The sequence below is a fragment of the Puntigrus tetrazona genome, chromosome 11 (genome assembly GCF_018831695.1).
Source record: "Puntigrus tetrazona isolate hp1 chromosome 11, ASM1883169v1, whole genome shotgun sequence".
Lineage (NCBI taxonomy): Eukaryota > Metazoa > Chordata > Actinopteri > Cypriniformes > Cyprinidae > Puntigrus > Puntigrus tetrazona.
Genome location: NC_056709.1, coordinates 1,306,553 through 1,328,461, shown reverse-complemented (window position 1 = coordinate 1,328,461; position 21,909 = coordinate 1,306,553). Strand labels below are relative to the sequence as shown.

Here is a 21,909-nt window from a genome sequence, read left to right as displayed (position 1 = left end):
AAGACTCCAGAGAAGGATATACAATGAAATCGAGAAGGACTGTAAATCACAATTGTGTTTTTCATCAATATCAATATCTTGAGTTGGACAGGACCCTAGATCCAGGATTGATCGTAACCCACAGTTCTTCTTGGGCCAATAAGGACTTGCATGCAATCAATGGAGGGACATTCACTCCTTTGTCAAGCGGACAGATAGATTCACTCTTGTCAAGCGGACAGATGTAAAAAGAACGGCAGCGAACCTGAGCGGATGCCTGGCAAACTCTGTCATCATCACTAATCCAGAGATGGCACTCCTGGAACACCATAGTGGATATACTGTTGCTCATATAGCAAAGTCAGTCACCATGCACAGTTCCTGCATCAACCTCAGATCAGAACTACCCTAGTGCAGCTGTTTGAGTGCCTTGGCTTGGTGGACTTGGGAGTCACGTCAGGAGCCCAGGAACCAATCATTCACCTCCAACCCATTGCTCTTGGCAGCCTGAAGGAGCATGGCCATCAATTCAGCCTCTGACTCAACAGTCACTGCTGAGGGGGATCTGGCCTGGCAGAACATTCCTGACAGTGGAGCCACAGAGTCTTTACGACACAACAAACTGGGTTGGGTAGCAGGCGAGATAATAAATGAGGCTAAAACCTCTTGCAGCCGGACAAATTCTTCTTACACTCTTCCAATGTTCACTGCTCCTGATGCGATCGGGTCCAAAGCAGAAATCTGAATGAGTGGTTGCACACTGCCATCTTATATACCCGTATGTATGGGGAAGTGGCTTGGCATACAAATTCAATTCACCAGTTTTCATTTGCCTTTTCTTCTTAAGCTCAGAGGTGATTGGGATCTCAGGTGAGACCCCATGAAGTCACAGCGTAACTTACATATATTTATATATGTGTGTGTGTGTGTGTGTGTGTGCGCGCGTGTGTAAGGCTTTATCACTGAAGCATCTCTGTACAACTTCTGGTCAAATTTAGACTAGTTTCTATTCTGCAGTCTGTGGTTTACCCAAACCCACCACCGGTCAGCCATAAAATAAATCTTTGACTGTCAACTGGCTGGAAAGCAAACCATACAGCAGACATACAATACACAGACTGTTCTGAATGGAATACTAGCTTACTACTTCCTGAACACTGACAGTCATGCACTGTATACTGTCTACTATCTTTTCAAAATAGTAAGTAAACATGTATGCTTTACTCCCTCAGCAGTCAGTGTGTGGCATGCAGTTAATTAATCCAAAATAATGAATCCAAAAATGAATCCAAAAAAAATTAAAAGTTACAACTTCACAAGGTCAACCCCATTGTGTTGAGCACATTGCACATTGTCAGCACTGTAATTAGCTTATCTTCAATCAGTTACAAATAAACTGAAGTGTTTTGAGTCATTGCTATACTCTATAAATAAACATACATTCTGGTAAAAGCAGTGTTTGAAACTAAGACCCAAAGCTGATTCGCCAGATACAGTTCACATTATACTATGATGATTATCAGGGTAGGAGGCAGAGATCTGGTGAAAAAATCATTGTTCAACGTATATAACACACCATTAGAGCACAAAATATGTGCTAAAGTCCTGTAGATATGGTTCAGGTCTCCACTTCAATGCATGTGGAATACTTTCATCTGCCAGGTGAAAATTACATGTATGAGACACAATAGCACCTTTTCTCAACAAGTCTTGTATTTCAGGTTGTCAGATGGTGCAGGATGAGTTACTATGCATCAAAGTTCAATACTGGTTATATTTAATCTTAAGTGCAAGCAATAGTGAAAGTAATCTACTATTTAGCTAAATGTATATTTTTCTGCATATATCACAACATCCAAGGCTCATATCAGGGAAATCTACAACTCAAATTGTCCATGTGAGGCAACTCTTGCACATAATAGCACGGTAATGGGCCGTTCCAGGTCACCGGTGCATTCATGCATGAATAAGATCAATGCATGTCTTACTACCCCCCTTAATTGTTCATTACCTACAAAGCAGCCCAAACATAACATGAGAAGGTTTCCACACGAGACGGATCATCAGCAGTGATCACAGCTTCTTTTGCCAAATAAAATTTTCTACACAGGCATTAAACGTTGCCTAGCTGGCGTCCCCTTAATGTCAGAAGGACACGTTTGTTTTAGATTCTACAAGCAATCATAAACACAGTTACAGTTTGTTTCTTATAGAACACAACTACAACAGAGGCTTTTGCCCATTGCGTGTGTTCTGGACACACCAAGCAAAAGACTTTACCACAGTTACTATTACTAACATGTGTTCCTTTAACAATTGTTATTCATCAGTCCCTCCTTAGATGTATGTGGTCTTCAGCTGAAGTTAATGATCCTTAAGAAGCATCCATTTTACATCGTGAATGAGAACCGGACATGACCTCTCGAATCCTCACAACATCACGCTAACCAGCCACATACCATCATGAGCGAATGTTTAAAGATCTGGCAAGCTGCTTCTGAAATTCCTCATGTCCCTGGACCAATATGAAGATCATTCGGTGAAGGGGTCTGTTTGATGGCTTAGTCTCTGTCAGAATGGATCTTTATTTTGGATCACTAGATCATCTCTCTAGGGGTCATTAAAGTGTTTAGGCAGCTGGGACACTTAAACCCATTAGGAACCTAGAATGCTTAACCTCAAACAACCTTGTCTGTTTTGAAAATGGCAATAAAAATACCATTTTAAAAAACTGCAACTATAACATTTCCATATCATTGAAAAATATCCCAACAAAGATGATAATATCCAAAATCTGCAGTCTCCATCAATATTTTAGCAAGTGTGGGGCAGTTTGTACAGTGTGATATCGAATGTCACCATAAAACATGGAAACCCAGTGTGTGCTCTTAGTTTTAAGGTTGAGTAGAATATGTAGTAAAAACGTAATATGAACAACTACACAAAGAGTGAAAATATGGGACACGTGTAACACTGAAAAGATTTAATGTGATACCTCAGTCGAGTAGCAGTCAGTGTTCGTGCAGCTGTGTTAAACTCTTTGATAAGACAGTCAAAACACTTCTGCGGTAATCTTGCACAAAATGCATGAATGAGTTCCTCACTTTCAGAGGAGAAAATTTTGTTTACTTCCGCGATGCAACAGAGATGATAATATGCTGTTTCATAAACTGAGTTTATAGAGTTTCTTAGAACTGAAACTGATGTTAAATATTATTCCAAAATTCTTAATGTGATTATCGGGCTTCAGAGTTCAAGGAGTTTATAAAAGGCATAAAAGACGTTTTTCTACGAGCACTCAATATTAATTACGTTGCATACATTTCTAGTACAACCATTAATGTATGTTTTCTGTGCATTCCAACAGAGCACATCAATGATGGAAGCAAAAATAAAACAATAACAAACATACCAGTTACATTGATGTGTCGCTCTGCTGGCGGTAATATGTTAATAGCAAGTAATATTTTTAATTTGGTTAATACTACTTTTGAGCGTATCATTTAAGTTCTTCATCTTAGAACAAATCTACAGTTACAGTAAATGATCAGGTACTGCAGGATTAAAAGCGAGGGATGAAGAAATACCAATAACAGATCCGAGACAGATCAGTTTAAATGCCCTGTGGAAAAAAATAATCCACCAGTTTAATTAGGCGTTACTGATCTGAAGCAGATTTACCAGATCTTACGAAGACTACAGCTGACAGTCTTTGTGCTAGAAGGCATTTAAATAGCACAGATATTAAACTCCTCAATGCACAGTGAGTCGGCCAACCAAGTAGGTGTATAAATGATTAAGCATTTTGTCGAATTTAACCTCTAAAGCTAAACACATAGCTGATATTTTATGCTCGGTTCATTTTTCCAGCTGTCAGATGTTAAACAACAGACTCTTCTCATCTCAGCACAGCGGGTCAGAGCTCCACTGTGAGATCAGAGCTCAGACCTTCAACCCTCTCAACGTGAGACAGATCCAAATGACTTTTGCACGCACATGTTACAGCCATAGGCTGCTCACAACTCTGGGATGAAGTGAGGTTTAGTTGAGGGGACGGTGTGAGATACTGCATCTAAGAGCTCTTTTTTGTTCTTGTTCCAGCTCTTCATTTGAAATTATTGAATTAAATGCAGTTGGAATTGTAGTTCTTTACTATATGTTTACTGTATATTAATAATAACCACCACATTAACTATTTATTATTATTATTTATTATCATTCTTTAAAATAATACATTAACTATTTATTATTATTATGGTTTATTTTATCATTCTTTAAAATATATAATATAAGGTTAAAGGAGTCAAAAATATTTGAGTTTTCAAATTATATCCAAGCTTTGGTAATGCTGGTGGATGTCTGGTGGCCATGATTTTTTAACAAAAAGCATCCATAAATAACCCCAGAAGGCTGATATATACATCACACGATTTATGAATGCAATATATAACTAATCTATACGGTGAGTAGTTTATGGGAAGGTAAATTAAACCTGAAACCATTTTGTAACTAAAGAGCTAAATATTTTCTAGTTTTCAAATTATAGTTTCAGCAAAAGTGTTTTTTTGAACACATTGTATTTATTTTTGATGCCACCCAAATTAAAGTTTGACCATTTTTGCCAAACTATATTTTCTTATCACTTTACAGGTGAAATATGCTATAAAGTAGAGGTGAAAATGCATCTTTAAGTACATGACCAAACTAAAAGTAAATTTAAATCACGATGATTATTCATGATGTTTCATAAAACCAATAAGGAATATATTGAATAAGTATTCAATATATGGCCTATGTTTCTGCCTTTGTGACCTCTCACACACTTTTGAGTAAGACCTCGTTTAAGACAAGTGAAAAGATATTCCAATAACAAACAAACATATTGCATGTTTAAATACATACGGTACACATTTGATAATAAAAGGATGATAATTATTTTCTTCCGAAAGGCATATTACTATCCTCGTCTTGCTGAAGCTCGGGATTGGTGGCACAAAGCTGTCTATTGTGTTGCAGTGGTCCACAGCAGCTGCAGCGGGCACAGCGACAGACTTCACTGCTAGCCGTGGCCACTTTCACAAAAGACACAGTGAAATCCAGCCACGTAAATAAATAAACCTCTTTCATGGGGCAGATCTTCAATGATCTGAGGCATCTGCACCGAGGGATCCACAAACAGAGCACGTTTCCACACACATCCCATGATATAGGTGATATTTTATGTTGAAAATCTATCATTGCCGTCTATATTATTCTACGTTTGACTTTCTGCTTTCCACGGAGCACAAAATAACACTCGGGGAACGTCTGAGCTGCTGTTTTCCTAATAATGAAAGCATGAAAAAGTAAAAAAAAAAACTTTTGTATGACGTTAATAACACCTGCACCTGAAAATAATGGCATTTGGGATTCAGTGAAGAACCTTTAACATCCATGGAACAGTTTTTCATAACCAAATGTGACTCGTGTTTGAATAAATGCCTTTATGTATCAGATTTGAAAGAGAGCAGTATTTCAGGTAAATTACAAATAAAACTCTAAAATGTATAAGGCTTTTTTATATAGTGCCTGCCTTTTTGCGCTTGCAGCTTGAAAGTAACCAGCAGGTTCATTTATTTATGATTCATTTATATGATTGGTTCATATACTACTAAGAATAATTACTGTATTTGCGTTACTGTAAGGAGTAGATATTTATTCACCGATTTCCCGGCACGCCATTACTTCTACAAGTACGTTTGGAGCTTTCTGCACGAGAGCGCCCTCTGGCTTTGAGTATGAATGAAACAAACAGATTTGTAAGCACGGACGGCCAAAAACATTGCCTCTTTGCATTTAAATCTACATTTATTCAAACCTCGAAAATATTTATGTGAACATATTTGCTTGGAAAAAACGTGTGATGGATGAACTGCATTTTCCCCGCATATTGTAGCTACATGGTAACATGTTTTTTGTACAGTAAAGAGCAGCTCAGAGATCCTTCGAAACATCTATTGTGCTCGATGGCGCAAGAAAATCCTATTGGTTTGAGTAAACGATGACAGAATGTTTATCCTTTTCAGAGCGGCGGAACATTTTACTAAAGCAGCGAGTGAGACGTCACGTCTCAAAGCTCTCAAAGTATTAAGAAAAGACTGTCTAATTTTAATGCGCAGAGCGTAATGGAGTCAATACCCTGTAGCGCAGCAAAAATAGAGACTGCTGAAGACTAGGTTGTCAGTTGTCTGTGTGTGTTGAGAGAGGAGAAGCGAGTGAGAGAGAGAACTTTTGAGCTGAGAAAAGCAGGTCATGAAAAAACAGCCGTTTTCCTCCATTCCTCTGGACGGGGTTTTAATGACTTCCAGACTGAAGGCAGCTCAGCCTCTGTTTCTCCTCTCCTCCTCTCACGGAGCGGATTCGGGCTCTGCAAACCAACTCTGCTCTTACCCAACACTTCTGAAAGCCACGCCAGCTCTTTAGAGAAAGATAAATTATTTCAAAGCTCGTAATTGGTTGTGACGAAGGACTACAAACATTCCTTACGTCCTAATACCGCCTCGTGAACCGCGCCATTGTTTTCCAGGGCCAGATTTCAAGTAGCGAGTTAATTCTAATTACGTCGGGCCCTTCCCCCGCTCGCCCCGTGATAAACTGACGGCGCACTCTTTGCTTAACGCGTTTCTATTAGGCGGCCCTGCCAGAAAGAGTGTGAACGGAAAGATGCTTTGCTGAGCGACGAAAACCTTCACCCCGACCTGAGATTAGAAGCCGTAGTTAAACCGATCTTCGCTTTCTCTCATTCAAATGAATGCAAATCTCGCGCAGTGCTAGCTGACGTCTTTTTGGACAGTTATGAGTGATGCAGGGATGACATATTTTTATAAACCAAAACCTGGAAATCTCGGTTTGCCATGTCGCACTTCCAGCTCCATCGTCCCAAAGGTTTGTTTTTTTAAGTGGATTTTTGGTAAACTGCCCAAAATATGGTTTGTGGTTCACACAAGCTCAAGATAGTTTCACATTTTATTCTACAACATAAAATACAGCAGCAATACTGCTTCTTTCGGTATGGAGTCATGTCATTATGGCAAAAGAGGTAAACGGTTTTTAGGTTTAGGTTTTTCTTTCTGCTGTGTCTCGAAATGAATAAAACTTGTGTTCATTTGTGTAGAATGTCATTAAAAACGAAACATGTAACTTTTGTTGGTAACAGAGCATATTTTATGCAATTATCCAAAAGTATATATGGGGTTTTACTTACATGTTGGCGTACAAAAAAAACTGCCCCATCACCACAGCGGTCCACTGCTGACTATTCTGGCCAAAAAGTACATCAGCACAGGCATTATTACTGGTTTCCCTAACTAAAAGCTCTCAACCAATGCAAACGTCTAATCGGCCACCAGAGAGTATTTTGTAAGCAAACAAGAGAGTGAAAGTGTTTAATGTTTAAAGCAGACCTGAGATCGTATTCTCCGTTAACATTAAAGCTATTATTTGGTCTTGAGTGTATTAGCCAATATTTAAAGAATCAAAATACTATCAACTCAAATATATATATGTATATGTTTGAAAAGGCAATGCTATTCTTTTCAGACTGGCTAGAAGTGGGTGTATAGATAATAGAAAGATGTTATCCATTAACTGAAAGTATTTTGCTGAGCTGATTTTGGCAGTGATATAAATTTGGTGTGTTGCACCAAATATAGGGAATAGCAAAAAAGGTCTAGTCCTCGCAGTGTCCTCTTAATAGCGTAAACAGATATAAACAAGGCCAGTCAGTGTCATTGGAACTGATCAGACTAAACAAGAAGAGTGAAAGAACGCGCGCTTCAGGTCAAAGTCATCTGGGAAACAGAATGACCACTCAGGGAAACCAAACAGTGATAGCTGTTCAGAAACACGAAACAGCTGCGCACTTAACAACGCTTAGATTCCATTCAAATCTTCATCTCAAGCCATTATATTTCTACGATGTAAAAAACTGTCTGAATGGCTAAAAGGTCCAGTTGATGCATTTTTAATAACAACGTAGTTTCAGACCAAAAAAAACACTATATTTCTATAAAAAGTAATTGATTGTTTGAGGGGAAAAAAGGTGTTTTAAATTTATGAGATATTGACAGTGCAGTGCATAGATCAGGTGCTCAAGTGGTGGATTTTGTAGCTTTTTAGTAAAACAAAATAAACATTAAGGGTCTGGCAGAGCAACATCTACAATCTAAAATCCATTTTCCTATGGATGCTATACCAGCTTATCTGTATGAAGGTCAACACCTTGGACGGATAAAGCGATACACACGTCGATAAACGTAAAGGAAACCAAAGCACCCAGACGAAACCCACACCAACACAAGAGAGCAAACTCATAAGGGCTCCAGCTGGGACCCAAACCAAGGACATTTTCTAGGAAAAACTGATGCTACAGAAAGAAATGCAGAGTTGCTGTGATTACCTGTACGTGCTGCAACAATTATTTGCAAGCCCTGTGAGATTATCAAAATACCCAAGGTTTAAAATGCAAATGAACCTTCACAGCAGCTGATGGCAGAGAAACCGTGATACATACAGACATCTGGGGCCTCGTCCGATCCGTCCGGGCAGTCCTTCTCTCCGTCACACCGCCAACCCTTCGAGATACACGTCACCTGATCCCTGCAAACAAACTGCTTGGGGCTGCAGGTTTTCGGAGCTGCAAAAAAAGAGAGAGTCAAAATAAAGAATGAACAATGCATTCGGCTATTAGCACCTCAAACTTTTGATTTATTTAAAAAGCATTTGGCACATGCGTGTCCATAGTTAGCAGAAATCAAACAACCCTTAAGAATGTTTGTGGTCTGGCCAGGGCTTGGCAGTGCACGACGACGCCAAGCACTGTCAGTTTACCGCTAGTTCCTGATGTCTGTTTCAAAACAAAATAATCACAGCCAAGCCTATCTGCCCACCAGACTGTTCTTCCCCAGCCTGACCATTTCCCTACAAGGCCAATGTCTGATTTCTATTCTGCTCCGATGTGGTTCAAAATAAGCAAAAAAGAAAGACCGTTTAAAATCTACTCAAAGCAAAACTCGTTCAATTTCTACTCAAAACTAGCCCCTGCTGAAAAAGAAACAGCAAATGCTGCATAGGTACGTTTTCTGGTTTAAACTGGTCCAGCAAAAACCAGCTTAAACCGGTATCCAAGCTTGAAAACATACCCAACCAGCGTATGCTGGTTATATGTTATGGAAAAATACACTTTTTGTGGCGTGGTTCCCCTGATAAAAGTCACATTCAAAGGGATAATTATCAAGTTATTGGGGTCGCTTCAGAGCATCGGAAAGAGCATTAAAGTAGCCCAAAGAAAGCCGCAGATCTGGCAACGCTTTGTGTACAGTGTTACCAGGGAAACTGCTATTTTTACAGCTCCGAAAGCAACACCTAGTGGCAAAGAATGAAATAGCATTTTCCTTCAGACCAATGTGAAAAGACTAACAAGTTTCGTGTCGACGACTCGTTTCAGTGATTCAGTCGACTCTTTCTTTTGAGAGAACGTCAGACACCGCACCCTTTCAGATTTAAAACTTTGCAGGATGTTTTCATTCACTTCGAGCTGTGCTGCACACTACGTGAAAGATCATTTTCAAAAATAATAGTGGCACTTTAACAAAAGTCAGACAAATTTAACAACTATTATTCTCAATGTGAGCTAATAAAATAAATATAGTCCTTTTTTATTTCGCACGGACTTTATTTAATTGCATGAACCCCAGAGTGATTTCAGAATTTGATTTTAGTAAACATATTAGCTAAATGACTCTAAAAAGCTGAAGCTTGTCACTTTTCTAGTCTGCTTTTCTAAATTCCTTCGGATTGAAATGAAACACATCTAGCACCCAGTGTATTTCATAGATCTATACTGAAAAAAATAAAGATTCATCTCAGAGTTGGTTGGTTCGATTCAAGGTTTGGTACTCTTTATTGAAGAAGTGTCTGAAATGACTAATGGAGAAAACGAATGGGAAAGGTATTTCCAGAAGCCAAGCCACTGAAAAAAGGAGGCAGTCTGTGTGGAGCAGTTTCCCGCTCTTCTCCTGGCCATACGAGTTTGCAGTCGGACCCGCACGCCTCCACACATCCAGGTCAGTGTTCCCACACCAGTGCCAGTGATGCAACGAGTCTAGAGGCCATCAAAGGACATCTTGTTCTGGTTTGGCTGCATGAGGAGCAAAAAATGTGCCTGCTTTTCATTGGTCGTCTATTTGGAATCAAGTGCGAATTCATTCCAGACCACCTTCTCAAAAGCTCTCTAAAAACCTCCAGTCTGCTATCGGCACCGCACCTCCAGACGTAAACAGAGCTGACTATCAAAAGCTAACTTCCTCCACACCGAGTTTCCCATCTGCAGGAAAAGAGGGCGGAAGCACAAAAGATGTTCAATGAGATTCTTATACATTGCACTGGAGCTGCAAATAAAAGGAAGAGTGTTGGAGTACGCTTCACTTTTTTCTCAATTTTACACTCATTTCAATGTGTTGCTTGCCAGTTCTGCGTTAAAAATGTACTTTTGTAGCATACTTCTACTCCATACTTCTAACATACATCTTGTGACATACTTCAATAATCTTTATTAAGTCACTGAGGAATGTTTATGCCAAGGGTTCAAACGTGTGATGAATGATATTCCATAAAACGTAATAAACATTGTTTCAAAAACTTTAGAATGAACCCACACAGCTTTAAACAGGAGAAATTCCCAGAAATCTGCTTCTCTCTAAGGTGACCACGCAAACAGTGTTTATTTATTTTTTATACTGTATATATATTTTTTTAACGAGCCTGACCATTGGTTATTTCAGAGCATTCCACGGCTGCGAAGACGTGAAGGGCGTCTTTATGTGGCTTTCTGTCAGCGAGGAAAAAGTGCAGACACATACACGTAGTACACCACCGCAGAGACTAAGACGGCTGTTGTGATCAACGGTAATATTCTACTATTATTATTCAGAGTCTGACTCAGCTGAGAGTTCTCCGCTCTCTTTTAACGCCTTCGATGGATTTCCTGTTCTTCTGCTTCATTTTACCTCACATTCTTCACACATGCTAACCGTGATACTTGGCTCCTCACACTGAGGCCCTAGAGAAGCGTGCGTACACAGCGCTGAAATGAGAATGAGAGCATTTACGTGGCGTCATAAATCAGACTCTATGACCAGCAGCGGCCATCCAACTGCTGTCCAGAGAGAGAGAGAGAGAGAGAAGAAGCGGTTAGAAGGTTATCTGCCACACTTCGCTCAGACACATCCTCAGAAAGCCTCGTTAAATACGCTTTTCAACACAAAAGGTGGTTACATTTGCATTTTTAAGCATGCATTGCCTCAAAAACACTAAGTAACACAAAGAAAGACACTTTTTTTCCTCTGTAAATAATAATAATATCAATTCTAATGAATGGCATGCCCGTGGCTTCAATAGTAAGCTGATATAATAGAACTCAAGCAAAGAGTAGCTGAAACAAAACAGAGCTCTAACTGTAATATAAAGATAGAATTAAGCCAAAGCGACCCCATTAGCTATAATCAAAGACATTCATCATAGTAAAAAAACCTTTTTTCTTAAAGATGAGCAATTATTGGCTCGTCTGGAGTCTGTAAAGTAGGTGAACAGTGAATAATACTGTGAGTAATAGGCTGTAGTTTGCAGACGTTACGCGACTGTAATTACATTACGAATATAGAAAATTGGATCTGAGCGAAGGAAAAGAACAATGAAGAGAAGATAAAGAAGGTGAGAAGGGAACAAACGGAGCGTGGCACGGGAGAATGTCACACATGCTATCAATCAGGGCTGTGTGCCCTTCAGAAACGAACCTAGAACGTCTCTGAAATGACAGATTCGTTCTTGATCTTAAGCTGAGGTAGCAAACAGGACGCGGAAACGCAATTCGAACGATATCAAGAATTAAAGAGTCACAAATTTTCATTAGAAAAAAACGTTCTGGTCTCACGGGATACGAGCCTTTATAATCTATAACCAAAACACCTATATTCTATTAAAAAATAAAGCAAGGGCGAAGGAAAGCGGTAACAGAATTACAGGTACATGCACACGTGTCGGATCCACAGCAGAGTGCTGGCAACTCCGTCGCAAAATTAAATTGAAAAATTAGCAGTAACGTCTCTCTGAGCAGCTGCGGAGAGCAAACAGTCCCGTAGACGGTCGTGCCAGAAGGTGCTTGGTGGGACCAAATCCTTACACAAGTCACTCCACTGGCAAGATATAAGCAACGATAACTATACTGTTATTTTTTGCTGAAAATGATGACATAGGAAGATCCGCTGTGGCTACACGTCAGCGTGCTATATTAAAATGATGGGCTTTATTCAATTTTTTTTGTTTTGAAACCAACACAGAACACACCTCAAACAGTACGATTTCACAATTTTCTGTCAGCGATCAGACAACTTTGGACGGTATCTCCATGCGACAGAATCGTCATGATATATTCACATATATCAAGATGTAGTAAGATCTAATGTGCTTTTTATTAGGCTGTTATGTTTCACAGAGACCATTAGATCAGATCCCTAGATCCGTATGAGTTGTTTTATCTGGCTTTCTCTTTAATCGTAGTCCTGAATGAATTAATTCCATCCTCAGCACTTTCACAGCACATGATGTTTTAAGCTCAAAATGTTCTAGAAAGTTCCTCTGACAGAAAAAAAACGAATGTGAGACCAAATATATAAATATGGAGAAAAACGCTGTACTTCATTAAAAATACGAATCACGTCCAAAATAAAATATGATATAAATTACATGAATGTAAATTGATACATGCAAACATTTTAAAAAATATATGCTGTATGGGTGTGTTTTTTACATAATAAAATATATTATGCAAACAAAAACCTCTATTTTGGATGTGATTTTGATTTTGTTTTGTTTGGCAGCACAGTTTTTTTGGGACATTATCACAATTTACACACAGACAGCCAAACGTTTTCAACATACAGGTTTTATCATGGATCTAGTTTGATAAAGTTACTGACCTTGAGTCTTTTAACTTCATTATCAAGGCTACTGTATGTGCTGTCACATTTTGAACGACATGCGCTAGGTCACCAGAAAGTTAAAAAACTGCCAAAAATTGCCAAGAAAATTTAAATCCCTCTTTTACAAGTAAAAAAAAATCTAACAATACATCTTTACATTTCCAAAATGCTTTTCAGGTGGGATAATTTATGCCATAATTGGTCTCGATGGAGCTTTATTTTGTGTTTAGTTTTTAGTAGTCTATAAGTCACTATGACGATTTAATTCAAAAATAGTTTTAGGTTGTTTTGCACGAACACAAATAAGGAATATCCAGAGTCAATGATAATGTCCCAATCTTTATGGAGAATCGGTCATCGAGATGTTTGCACAAAATACCCAGTTCTCAGAAAGGGCCGCGTGAAAGCAGCTCTCCAGTCACAGGCCTTGATCCAGTTATATTAATGCTGAATTCTTGAGCAGATCTAAATCGCCCGAAATAACAGCACTATATCTGCTACGTGAGAAGTGTTCGGAATTAGCAGAAAATACAGGAAACAATATCTAAAGAATTAAGCAGGGCAATAATCCCAAAAGTGTAGAATCGAGGCCAAAATCACGAGATTTACTCCTTTTGGGTATCTGAATTAAACCCTAGTGTAGAATCGAGGAGATTTATGATACATCTACTATTGTATCCGTTTACTTTCTCGTTCCTCTCCGTAGCACCTGCATGACTGGTACAGGACCCACCATAAGGACACAGTTTGAAACCACGGTGGCTCGTATCTTCACCTGAAGCTAAACGTGGCTAATCACTGTGGAGCAGATTTGGCAATGTTTGCATAAACTGGTAACATCGCATCCAGTCAATGTTCATCTCTATGTGAAACTGCACCCGTTACCAAACAAGAAGACACTGGATGTAGCTATAGCATTATATAATCAGATTATATTTTGAGTCTGGGCTCCTTGAGGCATCCTTGATAAACATCTGATTGTAAATATTCTACTAAAAAGGTCAATGTTTGAGGTAAAGTCATGACAGAGGTGGGTGGTTTGTCAGTGAAGGTCTCTCAGATGTGGATCTTCTTATCTGTGAAACTGCATTCATGTGTCAGGGTTCCAGTTTTTTTTCACTATTATCACATACATTGTGGTTGAAATTCATAGTTGAGTCTGAAACATTATTTACATCGCAGGCTGTCTTAAAAACCAATTATAGCCTCCTGTTCAGACACCAGTCTAGTCAAGTATTTCTAATGCTAGGTTTCAAACGATAAAACAAACACAAAGTGAAAATTTAATATGCAACCGATCCGAGCATTGAATTTCAGGTAGAGACAGGATGGTGGCATTCTGGGTAACTCGATAGCTATATAATTACAATGGATATTCAATACTCATTTACATAACCATTTCATTTCAGAAATGCAGAGCATTTCAATTAGGTGGAAAATGAGAGCATTTCAAATCCATCATCATCACAATTGACAGGGAAAAAACCAACCGGCAGCCGTAAAGTGGATGTTACCAAAGCAACTGCTGTGTGTTTGCTCTTTTCAATCAGTGGTCATTTGAGGAATCAATACCGCCTACCACGACCCTAAAGAAGTGTTGTGTCTTGTCTGGAGATAGGAAATGGCTTTTCCTCTAAAAACACTCCACTCTTTCACCTCACCTTTAAAGGAAGACGTTTATTCTGTCCCCGCCTCAGCCTTATCTGCTCCAACAAACCCAAACCTCAAACAGCTCAACGTTTCTGGGAAGCCATGAGAGTCTCTCTGCATGAACGTTCCCTCAGCTCTTTCCTCCATCTCTGCCTGCTGGCGGCCGAGCGAGCGTCTGAGTAATGTGACAGCTATGGCCCTGTGAGCTCAGTGTTTCCAGCCCCGCGAGCTCCAAGAACAGCTCTGTTGTCATGAACACTGGTAAAACAGTCTTCACCCTCACTAACACGTTAAAGATGGCAAGCGCTGTCTACGGGCTGAGATGGTCATTACAGGAACTTGCTTCTTTGTGTTCCTGCTGTAAAATATTTGAAGCCAGTTTAAACAGGTTTGTCCATCTTGGCTGGTGTGCTGGCTAGGTTTAGAGAGATTTGGGGAACTTTTTTAGCAGTTAAAAAACTACCTGGGCAGCTGAACATTGGTTTAGCCAAGGCTAGAAGACCAGTTTAAACCAAATGAGACAGGCAACCCAGCTTAGGTTTCACAAATCTCTAGTATTTGGTGCAATTTGGTTGTGAGAGACACAGGAAGAGTTTGATGTCAATGGCATTAAACCTAGAACACGGTTTCTTCATGCATTGAGGCTGAATATGTGGAAGCACACATTGCAAAGCAATGTTTGGAGGAGCATAACAACTTCAGTCTTAAAGTCACTGTATGCCTACAGAGGATTTAGTATATAATTCATAAGGACTATTTTAATGTTTTCGACCTATTTTAAACCTTCTGAGCAAACATTTCCATGGCTTTTACAAACAAGATTCTCTTAAGAGGTTGTACTCACAATTAGCTACTGCTGTAACATGACAGAAAAATATTAAATGAATTATATCAGATGAAATATTTGAGATGGGAATGGATGCAAAAATATAAAAAAAGGCTAATTGGGAAAGTAAAAAACAATGCAAATTGATATTATGTTGATTCCTGCATGCTTCTATAAAGTGAAATTCAGTTTTATCTGTTTTAGTTTTAGATGTCCATATCATGGCAGTTTGGGAATTAAATGACTAGTGTCTCAACTAATAGTCCTAACAAAAACTAAAGCAACCGTGTCATTTTATCCAGCTTTTTGTATTTGGTCATGAAATGAAAACTGGCTCAGAAAACCTGCACTACGATAAAAGTGTTTATAGGTCAGAACTGTGCAAAGACACTTTCCAAATTAAGTTTTTGTGTGAAAAATTGGTGTGAAAAGGAATAAGTTGGTGTTTTACCAAAATTCGGCGGAATTCATGTGTTTTGGAGTTTCGGAAACACAAAAACAGAGGCATGTTTTTCCACTGAGTCTATGTTGTTTAGATTCCATGACTGTGGGAACCCATAAAAGTCACTTTTTTCTGATACTTTTATAGTGTGTGTGTGTCTTTTTTAGAGCTTAACGGTCATTACTGTCGTTGCCTGTAGGGGAAAGAGCGGTGTGAACATTCTCCATGATTTGTCCTTTCCTGCTTTCATACAAATTCATACAAATTGAGTTAGTGAATGACAGATATTCCATCTTCAGTTTAGCTTTAAATCTATAGATCAAACGAAGTTACCTAATCACACACCAAACCTAATTATCTAGTTAAGATCATTAAAGCACATCATGCAACATTACGCACACCGCCAAAGGAGGAGGATGGATAAAAGAGCAGCTCGCTCTTTCTCCTGTCTCCTTACTTCAGCTCAAATGTCTCACATGCACCCTTTCCCCGATCCACGCTACTTCCTTCCTTCCTGTATTTCACGTTTCTGAGATTGCAGGTTTCTCCACCAAATATCTCGTTCAAAACAAAAGCACTGTTCGGTCAGTGAGTAAAGGGTGTTTGAGAGAACATCCGCCCTCTTTTCCACCCTCTCCACACGCATACTTCCAAACAAATGACCTTTCCCTATCCAGATGTGTTTCACAGTTGAGTGAAGGAGACTGAGGTTGGGGGTGGGGAACACTCATCTGTCTCAACCTTGTTTATTTCCTCCTTTCTCCGTCTTTCTTGGGCTAAGCAGAATGTGTACAGTATAATATCTGTTCAGCTCTTATTAAGAGTTTCCTATCAGCTCAAACTCTAAAAATGTCAAGCCCTTAGGGGGTAGGTTACCTGTCAGGAAATATAAAGACATCGGCTGCAAACATAACTGGCTGAACTGACTCAAGTGGAAGTCTGTTCAACCCAAACACGACCGTAAGAAGAAAAAAATCCTCACACTTCGCAATCATACGGCTTTCGAAGACTTGCACATGGGTCGTACGAACGACTTTTGGGATTTTAGTCTTCGCATTTCGTCAATTTAATTGAAGGAGCGTCTCCTTTTATGTTTTACGAGAGAAGCTGAAGCCCTAAAATGAGATCTACAGAATTCTGCGTAAATGATCCCTTTAGTTTCTACTCAGTTTCAACCATAAAGTCGCATTGATCAGGATAAGCGGTCCTGGTGGACTAACGTCAAACAAATACGTTCAACACAATCCAACAAGAGCAATTGTGTTGTAAAATTACAGATGAAGTGCCATTTCAGCAACATATATAATAATAACTATATTCCAAAAGGCTCCCTAAACTCAGAGTTGAGCCAATGTTGCCGTTGATCTGCTCAAGATGTTTAACGGTGCTTGCAATCTTCAGAAGACAAATTGCTTTCTTATACTTGCATGTTAAGTTGGGACACGGCAATGTATTTCAGCATTGCATACTCCAAGTGAAACAAATTTTACACCATAAAATGTTTTTTTTAAATTTTGAATCATCTCTGAGCATCTCAAAATATGAATCCCCATTAATTAAATGAATTACTCTTCATCTCGGCGTATGCTTTAAACCGGACCGTACGTTTGTAAGAATTTTGTTATTTTAATTCCTCGTTATAGAGGCCGCTTCAAAAGTGAGACGAAAGTGTGCGTCACCTCAAAGGACCCCAGAGACAACAGCAACCTCCTGTGTACTTCTCTGATAGGGGCCCCTTAATTAACACCATTGATGAGCTTAGCCAGCCACTGAACTCAACACGAAGTCTTTCAGCTCGGAGAGGGCGCAAAATACTGTGTTATTGCCAGAGTGAGTCTGTTAGCAACATGACGAAATTGAGCATTACATAACTTGCTCACCGATAGATTCTCTGCAGTGTTTTAAATAAATAAATAAATAAATCATTAAGGTCTTTAAAATTTGAACTGTCGCTTTTATGGTGCCCATCTTCTATAATAACACTTGCTCCGTTGAAAAAGTCAATCCCCTGCTGTCCTCTGGCATCAAAACTCATTCACTGCTTTGGATTGTTTCTGGACTTCTTGACCTGTGCACGCTTTTTTCTCCTGATTCAGACAAGACCGTTTATTTTCTCTGAAGAAAGCAGAGCACTCTCTGGATATATTAGTGTTAAATAATCTCAATGATGTTTTGGCTACGCTGGAGCGCCAAATGTTTTTCAGCTCGGACTCTCAAATAATGCAACAAAGCAATAAACCCCATCTACATTTTTAGCACCCATCTACATTTTTAGCACGTTTTTTTTTTTTTTTTTGTTCTTAACGGCAAAGCAAAACAAGCAGATAAATATGCATTCAGATTAGCGTGAATGCGTAGACAAACCTATCTCTGTAAGTGCCAAAATCTCTCTTTGGGATGTTCTCAATGTCAAAATAATTAATAAAAAGTGTTTGTTTGTTTTTTAAGTTCTCAACAAGCATGAAGAATAGTCTGTAGCAATTATCAGGAGCTTTTTTAGAAACAATGAAGTCTGCGGTTTGCCCTCATTTGGGGAGCTAAGCAAACAAGAACGTAGTTGTTTTCCAGAGTTAGGTTTTGCTTGCTCGCGATGCACATTCATCATCTGTTCGTTGACTTCAGAGCAGCGTTTCCAGCACTAAAAACGGAATGAACGACTCGGTGTTACAATTCTAGATTATTAATCTACGCAAATATCGCATTTGTCTGCTCAAAGCACTTCGGTACAGACCATGCAAAAATAACGTGCGACAGACAGACACCAAAGCAGCCTCCAGAGAGACGTGAAGGCTTCAAGAAGCAGCATCTCTGTCCAAAAAACACCATTCCTTCCTTTCCTGTACAAATGCAGAGGTCGTGATGGAGAAGGCCTGTTGGGGCTGTTCTGATTCAACAAAACACGTCTAAACTAGCAACCTCCTTCATCAAAGGGGGACCAGACCTCATAAAAACGAGCAGCCGATGACAATGCCTCTTCAGCAAAACGCGCAGAACCCCAACCGCAAGAAGTTCTAGGCTCTCAACTTTGCGCGTGTTTGTTTATGCGCGCCTCCGACCCGGTCGAGAACAGGCGTTTCGTGTGGCGCGCATGATGTGGAAACTGATGTGAAAAAGTTGCGCGTGTCACGTTGTATTCTGGGCATGTGCGCCGCCGTGCTTCATCCACAGATTATCAATGCATCTGCTCTCCTGCGCTGGTTACGCGATGCACGCGCTGGCTACTTCAACCTACCCCGTTATCTAATCTGTTACGAGACCTGCCGTCTGGCTTTTATCTCACCGGTGACATTCGCTTCGGATAGCGAAGGAAACCGATTTAACGCAGTCTGCGTCTCAAAGGATGCGCCGCGTCGATACGCCGCCTAAACGAACGGCAACAGTTGCTGAATTGTGGGTGTTGTATGATGATACTGTACGTGTGCCATATACACTCACCATCTATTGCCCTTGCTGGAATAACCACCTCAAAACTGTGCAAAAAACCCAAAAAGGACAATCCGACAAGCAGCCTGCCGGCTGTGTAGCGCAACATTATATTTCAACAGACAAAAAAAAAAGGCCGGGAACAAAAGAGCAAAATAAAACGCAAAAGCAAGGTCCGATGCTCCAGTGAAGCTGCAGTCTGATCACGGCTGATGCGCCTCTCCAAATGCGCACACTGGCGCAAAAGGCTTCCTCTGGCACGCGCGATTCACGTATTCCTTGAATGCATGGCACAACCTATGGATGTTATAAGTCTGCTACGAGGCATCACCATGGAGACAGCGCGCTCAAACCATTCCTTTGTTGCGGATGACAGCCAGCGCTCCGCTCCGTGCCAATGACACCTATGAATGTGAGCCGATTCTCTCTGTTGCTGCTGGTAACACAGATTGGGCAAAATGTGTGGTCCAATCCTGAACTAGTGATGTTCGGACTCGTGAACCGGTTCACTTTTTTGCATCAAGCGGTTCGCGAGTCGGTTCAAGAAATCCAAATCGTTTCTCGAGTGATTTGATATCCTTTATTATCACGTTGTACTCGCAGTTTATTCAAGTAAATAAATAGCATCTCCCCGTTACGTTTTTAATGCATTTTAGTCCATTTTAGGTAATAAAATTATAGTGATGCGGTTTTACCGCACCACTTATTTAAAGTCAGGTCTGCCGCAAAACCGATGTGCGCCAAGCTCGTATTTAATAAACATATTTATTTATCAACATGTCTGAATCATGGAAATGTCACGTGTGGGCGTAAAATAACTGCTGAACTGGACAAATGAAACAAGCTGTTCGAAAGAACCGATTCGCGATAACGAATCGGACTTCACATCATGAGCTAGACTGGCCGCTTTGTGACGTCAGGAGAAGAATTCATCGCCTTGTTAATCGATGGAAAGGCGCGGAGCTTTGTGATTGGCTCGCGTGACGTCGACCGAGCGCCTCGTCCAATCAGCGCCGCATGCGTTGATTCGACGCCGAGAAATACGACACTTGTAACGCATCATAAAGATTAGAGATTTATTATTGCGAAACTGACTATTTTGAGAGTTTTTACGACGCCATTGAAGCTCCCGTCCAATTTACAAACATAAACAGCACTGAAATGACTTTTGAGCAAAGGGGTATGTGTGGTAGCCTACTTTTATGGGATTTTACATTTAATATAGCTGCACTTTACCGACGGATCTTTTTGTTGTTCATTGTTAACGATGATGAGGGTACAAATGACAGCTGTATACCTGTGTGTCAGGAGGAAAAAAACGTTTTTACAGCTGTAGCAGCAAACTGTATTCTGTTCAATTACTCTAACCACAACACTGACAGAAAACATTCTCATTTTTGACATAAAAAGAAAGAAATTAACAATTAAAAAGTATAGCCTACAGCTCTGATCACTGTGAGAGAGGTCTAGCAGTCAAGAATAATATATCAATAAAAGACAAATAATCAACTTTCTATATATATATATATATATATATATATATATATATATATATATATATATATATATATATATATATATATATATATATATATATATATATATGAAAACTAAACACATGACGTATTTAAGCTGTTTATTGTTTCTCCCGGGTTATAACGGGAAAAGACAAAACCAAGCTAGCTTACAGTAAGACACAAATAAACACCATGTGTATGAATTGAGAAACAGCCTTTATTTTGCTCTGGGCTCAAAACTAGAAAACACTTTGAATGACTTCCAAACAGCAAAAGAAAAAAGGAAACACTTAGCTGGCAACATTTGGGACAATTATTCCTTTTCTGCATAAGGGCAGAACTTCTTCCCATGCACTCGGAGCTCAACTCAAATCCTGTTGTGTAACTAACTAAATGAGTTTATCCCCAACAGCACTAAATAACAACTTTATATCTGCCACACTAACAAACGCTAAAATACGATACCGAATGACAGAAACGGGAAAAATACTCTTCACACAGAAAATCTGTAAACATGTGTTAATATGATTTTTTAACTGTGAAAATGGAAATAGTGGCCAATTGGGCAAATAATGCCCTGTTTTTGTACTTTTTTCCCCTCACGCAATACAAAGGTGCTTATGACTGGCCTAATCCTGGGTATTTAGACTCCAAAAACACTTCTGCTAAGCTTCCCAACGAAAAAACAGAATAAAATATTTAACCTTTATTATGTTTTAGTTTCAGTCTCACAGACTGTTACGTTTCTATTTAGGACTTAACATCAAACATCTCTATATGAAAATGACGTTCTTTGAATGTGTGGGTTGATCTTTGGACGTTTATATAAGTCTGGGTGTCAACTAATACTTCGCAGCCTTGGAATGCCTTAATATGGCATTTTATGTTTCCTTCCCCCCTATAGTGCATGCATCAATGTGAAATGAACATTATTAATAAGCAAGCACGCAGGCGAACGACGTGCTGTGAATTCCAACGAACGTGAAATCGCTTCAGTGGTTTATTTGAGCGAAGTTCTCCTCAGAGAATAATGATGCATATAGTTTTAGTGAATTT

General features: G+C 39.5%; 1 protein-coding gene across 1 annotated transcript in view; it reads right to left on the bottom strand.

The window, feature by feature from the left end:
• lrp1aa (low density lipoprotein receptor-related protein 1Aa) overlaps window positions 1-19,789 on the bottom strand; it is a 106,127-nt gene extending 86,338 nt beyond the window's left edge. Inside the window, exons 1-2 of the mRNA XM_043251829.1 lie at window positions 19,349-19,789; window positions 8,531-8,653 (exon numbers count right to left, since the gene is read on the bottom strand). Coding sequence (XP_043107764.1) covers window positions 8,531-8,653; window positions 19,349-19,445 — 220 coding nt within the window. The 5' untranslated portion in view covers window positions 19,446-19,789. The remainder of the gene's footprint in view (window positions 1-8,530; window positions 8,654-19,348) is intronic.
• Window positions 19,790-21,909: the final 2,120 nt, after the last annotated feature.